Source organism: Schistocerca nitens, chromosome 1, assembly GCF_023898315.1.
Source record: "Schistocerca nitens isolate TAMUIC-IGC-003100 chromosome 1, iqSchNite1.1, whole genome shotgun sequence".
NCBI lineage: Eukaryota > Metazoa > Arthropoda > Insecta > Orthoptera > Acrididae > Schistocerca > Schistocerca nitens.
Window position 1 is genome coordinate 170,892,768 of NC_064614.1, and position 6,000 is coordinate 170,898,767.

At 43.5% G+C, this 6,000-nt stretch overlaps 1 protein-coding gene across 2 annotated transcripts in view; it reads right to left on the bottom strand.

The window, feature by feature from the left end:
• Nucleotides 1-5,774, bottom strand: part of LOC126244620 (uncharacterized) — a 124,023-nt gene extending 118,249 nt beyond the window's left edge. For both annotated transcript variants that reach the window (XR_007545377.1, XM_049948254.1), the window contains exon 1: nucleotides 5,629-5,774. Coding sequence is in view for 1 of the 2 variants with exons in the window: in XM_049948254.1 (XP_049804211.1) it covers nucleotides 5,629-5,647 (19 nt within the window). In the remaining variant the exon portion in view is untranslated. The remainder of the gene's footprint in view (nucleotides 1-5,628) is intronic.
• Between the last annotated feature and the right edge of the window lie 226 nt (nucleotides 5,775-6,000).

The following is a 6,000-nucleotide window of genomic DNA, read 5'->3' on the forward strand; positions in this document are numbered from 1 at the left end:
ATAAAGACATCTGTCTCCTCTTGAGATCTCGACAACACGCTTTTACGTTACACGTACTTGACGCAGGGAATATCCTACTTTTCCGATAGGTTGCTCTTCTGCTCGTTCCTTCTCGTATCTTTCGCTTTCCTCTTGATCCCTTGAGTAAGTGTATAACTGATTTTTACCGAGTGTGTCTTCATTGTCTTTACAAATTGCACTGAAAGGAATTTGAAGTTATACTGCCCACCTGTGTTCGTAGTTTTTGAGAATCGCAGATCTAGGGGATCTGACGTTTTGTTGTTGGGTTGTTAGGTTAGCTGGAACAATAGCATTTAATCCTCGCATGCTGCGGATCCCAGTGCGGCGCAGATGCTGGTTAAATGCGCCAGAAGGCAATGTGCAAGCTACGAGGCTGCAGAACAAACCTACTATGACGATAACCTACTGTATGCGACAGGGAGTGATTTATGTTCCGTGGGAAGGCTCCAATGACGTTAACAACAGCCGTGGAGGAAAACACAGCGCAAAGTTTACTTCCTTATTAAACTTACGATGAACAGAGTATGCAAGCGGTCCATCCAGGCAAAAATAGACGCCCACTTGGGTGGTTCAAATGGCTCTGAGCACTATGGGACTCAACTGCTGAGGTCATTAGTCCCCTAGAACTTAGAACTAGTTAAACCTAACTAACCTAAGGACATCACAAACATCCATGCCCGAGGCAGGATTCGAACCTGCGACCGTAACGGTCTTGCGGTTCCAGACTGCAGCGCCTTTAACCGCACGGCCACTTCGGCCGGCGCCCACTTGGAAGGAGCTTGAGGCGCAAAGGCTGGCGCGTTGAGTATGGGGCTTTTCGTCGGAACCTGCGGCAGTTGCGGTGACGTCAGACGCTGAGAGCGGGTGCGGCCGGCTTACCAGAAATAGGCCGAGCTCCTCTGCCGTTCTCCGCTGTGTAGGAAGTGGCGACTAACACTTCCCTAGCCACAACAGTGTCCCAACCTCCCGTGATTCACGCATCAGCAAATCTCGAGCTGAGTATGATACAACCATCACACCAGCACACGCTTGGCATTCATGCTCGAAAGTCCGCATCAGATGTCACTTCCCCGTTCTCCCGATGCTGTCACGAATTTTCTTCCCGAGGTTACGTACCTACCGTCCATATGTTGCCTCATCAAGTAAGGCATCACTCTTGATCATCATCATCAGCACCAGCTGCCATTGCTATTTTATTACATAACCTGGGAAGATTATGGCCATCACGACCTCTCTTATATAATAGCAGGTATTCAATATATTTACGTAAATTCAGTACTATGAACATGTAAGTTACATCTAATCCGACATTTAGAAATTACTATGACTTAAGTAGGGCACAATAAAATGGTTCATATTCGTTCGTGTCACTACTACCACATAGACTCAAGACAATGGGTGGAAGAGAGAGAGATAGAAACAGTGAGGAACATGATAAATAACAAGTAAAGAAGAAGAGGGAAAAGGAAGTGAAGTGATGGACTAAGAAATGAACAGAGAAAGAAGCGTAACTTCGAGAAGATAGGAGCATTTACGCTACCGATCGACGGAGGGAAATGACCATAAATGTTAATTTCTGGGGACTAGTTATAAGATTGACAGATGAAAATGCTTCACTTCAAACGCAGCAGGGTATTGAATTGTGCGCTAAGTGCACGGCAGCTTGTTCCGTAGGCGGCACAGCAGGAGTTCGCCAATGTTTTGTGGACGGGCACAGCTAGGATGCTAGGTGAGATCTTGCGTTTCAGTTATGATGAGATGACAAGTACTTGATCTCTGATGCGAGTTCTATATCCACTGAGGAGCCCACGAAGAAGACGTAACGCATGGTGACCACGCAACCATCCTAACTGGCGTATGAATCACTGATGGATGTTGCAGATGTAACGCGCACAAATATTGACGGTTAATTCTAACCATTTGACATCCACTGCTGCTCTAGATTTTTCCATGCATTTCGGTCTTCATTTGGATATTTTCTAATATCATCGGACAACCTTCCATTATTTATTTCACCTAACAAGACGTGGGCCTTCAGGCCCTCTCTTTTACATCTAACCACAAATCCCTAGTGAGGAGCACACGAGCTATAAATAATAATAACAGAGATAGTAACTGGTTAATTGCACTACAGTAATGTCAGTGTTTCTGACACTGAGTTTGCAATTTTCTCATAACGTTTTTATCGAATGCCAATAATGACTTATCAACAGAATTGTATGATGGCACCAGGAAGGAATCAAATCTGGAGACCTTAACTGGTGACAGTGGAGAACGAGAAATAATAGGGCCAGATTAGCAGATGAAATGGAAGAGACAACAAAAAGTAGAGATAGACATGGGTGTGGAAAACTTTCAAAAAATGGTTCAAATGGCTCTAAGCACTATGTGACTTAACATCTGACGTCATCGGTCCCCTAGACTTAGAACTACTTAAACCTAACTAACCTAAGGACATCACACACATCCATGCCCGAGGCAGGATTCGAGCATGCGAATGTAGCAGCAGCAGCGCGGTTCCAGACTGAAGCACCTAGAACTGCTCGGCCACCGCGGCCGGCGTGGAAAACTTTGTTAGTGTCGACAATGTGACCGAGATGACGGTTAGCTGTTGAATGGAAAGAATACAGGTGGAATATGCCGGTTGGGAAGCTACACCCATGTTAACAGGAAAAGCTTTAATCTTTTCTTGAATACAGATTGCTTTTGGACAAGACGCAAGTTATTGTTCCAGAGTTGTACGACTCAAGTGGAGGAGATGGAGAAATATTTAGCGTTATTCGTGAGTACAGCCAAGGTGCTGGACGTAGAAGATCTTGCACTGCTGATGTGGGGTGATTATATGAGAAGTGGGTTTATGAGGGCACCGAGACTAAGAAATAGACGATGAAAACAAAGCGTCTGAAAGTGACACGATGTGTTCGGTCTCATCCATCTTAATTGAGCTTAGGATGGACGTCGTTGAGTCTTGTATCTCGCGGAATCGCCGGCCACATGTCCTGCCCACATCTATTTCCATTACAGTAAAGATTTACGTATTCCCTCGTCAGTTTGTTTTCCTGCCTCCCCTCTCAACGTGCATCTCTCCGCCCTTTAGAGAGCAATCTTCAGTTTTGGAATATTTATCGCATCAAAAATTCCATGTTTCACTCCCATAAGCCAAACCTTGTCATACGCAGTGTATTTATACTTTCCGCTGTGACACGTCGGTAGCATGGTTTTACAAACTCTATTAGTTTATGGAAGGCACGCACGCCGTTTTTACTCTTTTTTTTATTCTCGTTCGGTTGTTATTTTAGTCTTATTATAACTGATTCGCTCTAAAGCTTTGTTTATTAAGTAATTCTACTCGTTGTCGAAGTTCTTTTGCACTAGTGAGTAGTTCTAGTGCCATGGAATGTCCTTGCCTGGCTCCTCTTGCAATTTTGAATTTCTTGACGTATCGTCATGTGATATGCACTACAGTTATATAGTTTGAAACGATCGCCTTGTTTCTCAAGGGCTGTTAGCAGAGATTTTGTTCAAACTGAGGCAACGCTTTCACAAAATCTATGAATCACAGACAAAGTGGTACGGTACTTCATTTTCATTGTTGTGTTCTATAATTTAGGTCACGACTTTGATACCAACTATCGCTTCCACCATATTTTGCTTCCACAGTATTGATGCCGAAGCTCGTTTTATAGTTGAGTGCAATCAATATCGCCCAATTGCATGCCATGGCATTTAGTCTCAATCTTTTTCATGTAGTCCAAATTTTACAGTTTTCTCTTACTAGTAAAGTACCCTGACATCATATCTCAACTGTTCAAATAATGCATGATTTTATGATGCCGAGAACAAGTACTGTGACAAGAGCAATCTGACTGTAGTTTCCTCTCGATCTGGGTGAAATCTATTAAACTTCCCGATGAAAACTTTTAGTCTTTGGTTCAAAAATGGTTCAAATGGCTCTGAGCACTATGGGACTTAACTTCTGTGGTCATCAGTCCCCTAGAACTTAGAACTACTTAAACCTAACTAACCTAAGGACATCACACACATCCATGCCCGAAGCAGGATTCGAACCTGCGACCGTAGCGGTCGCGCGGTTCCAGACTGTTGCGCCTAGAACCGCTCGGCCACTCCGGCCGGCTTTAGTCTTTGTTCCATTAACACGTAGGAATATGAAAGGATCAGTTTTCTCAATACTCATTCCTAAAACCAAAGTTTATAGTTACAATATGTACTATAAATAATATTAAAAAACCAAGCAAAGTAGTCCAATAAAGTACCGATAGTAAATAAAGCTGCCATCGAACCCGAAGGTTAGTTCGGACATTTCGTGCTTTGCTAGGCATCGTCCTTTTGGGGTCGTATGTCCGTCCCTTCCCTTCCTCCGAGCTTTGAAATGTCTAGTTGTAGAGACATGCACAGTTTAATGTGGACTCCTAACCGCGGTGCAATTCGGCATTTGTCACATTAATAAACATTTCCAGAGATGAAAGACGCGATAAGTGAGATATAAAAATCCTAGGACTGGACGAGGATTCGACCTAAATGTAATTCGTAATATAGTGAATACGTCGAGAAAAATGAAAATTAAGTGTCAGAAACAGATACGAAACCGAATTTCCGACTAATTGCGAATTTCAACCATGTAGACAATTTGAGCGCTGTTTTATAATTGACCCAACATTCAGTGTCCCTTACGTTTTCCTTCATTTTTTTTCCGAACAGGCAACAAAAGGAGCGGAAACAGATAGTAAAACTGCACAAACGCTCGGGAATTGTAGATTTCGCTTCAAACCTGCATTCTTTCTCTGTGATCTTTTCTACAATTACCATCATATTCTAATGAAGTGGCACATATACTGAGAACGCTTTCTGCTGCTCTTGTTATCAGCTCAGTTAGTCTCCTCGGAATGGTACCAAAATAAAAAGATAGATCAGTAAACTGACAATGATACGATCCGCTTAACATCCTAGACTTGCGTTAGGTGCGCTGTTGAAAATTGCAAGACCTTAAACAAAACCATTTGTGAGCTTTTGTACGCCGTCACAAATTCTAAAGAGCTGCAGTCTTGTTTGCATCTAATCGGTAACTAACATTTTACGAAACTTAACAGTGACACACACCACACTCACCAAATACAGGTAGTAGGGCTATCTAGGAATAAATTTATGTTTCCCTAAAAAAAAAAGTAACAACGTACTTTTGTTTCTCCATAAGATTCTTTCTCCCTCTCCACTCTGCCCGCACTTTTTTTGCTAGATGTTCCTTTTGTGGATGGCGTTTGGGTATACCTATTTCATATTGCCATCACATTTTAGTTTTTTACTCGCTGTTGCCCTGACAACAGCGAAAAACTGCTTTCGCTTATGTTGCCGCTTTTCTGGTAGTACACAGAGACATTGTTGATATTCTGCTAAATGTACTATCGATCTCGGTGCTGCTATTCTTGTCATGGTTTTCATATTTCATCTAACGTGACAAACAGCGGATATTTTAAAACGTTTGTTGCAGCAGTAGTAGCATCGATTCGATCGAGAAGTGAAACTGGTGGCAGGTGTAGTATATACATGCATACAGATGAAACTGTTAACTGCGCAGTATTCGGTACTCACCACCGAATCCGCCAAACATTTTGCTGTGCGGGGTTAGATGCACGTGCCGTACACTTCTGCAGAATGTCGCACTGGAACTGCGGCAGTGCTCGACCCGCCAACGAGTTCGCAGACAGAGCTCGCGTTGCGCATGCGTGCTGCACAAACCTGACGTCATCACATTCCGCAAGGCACAGTGGCGCCTTTCCGTGGCCGTGACGGGCGCGCGGAAATGTGAACAGTGATGCTCTGTTGAAGGCTTCCGTTGTAAGGGGAGCCAACGCCATGTGCGAAGGAAGAGCAGGAGGCTGCCCTTTAGTTTATCCCTTTATGTAGTGGAACCCAGTGTATGTAATGGAAGGCTCTGCGATTTACTACAGCCTTAATGAACTA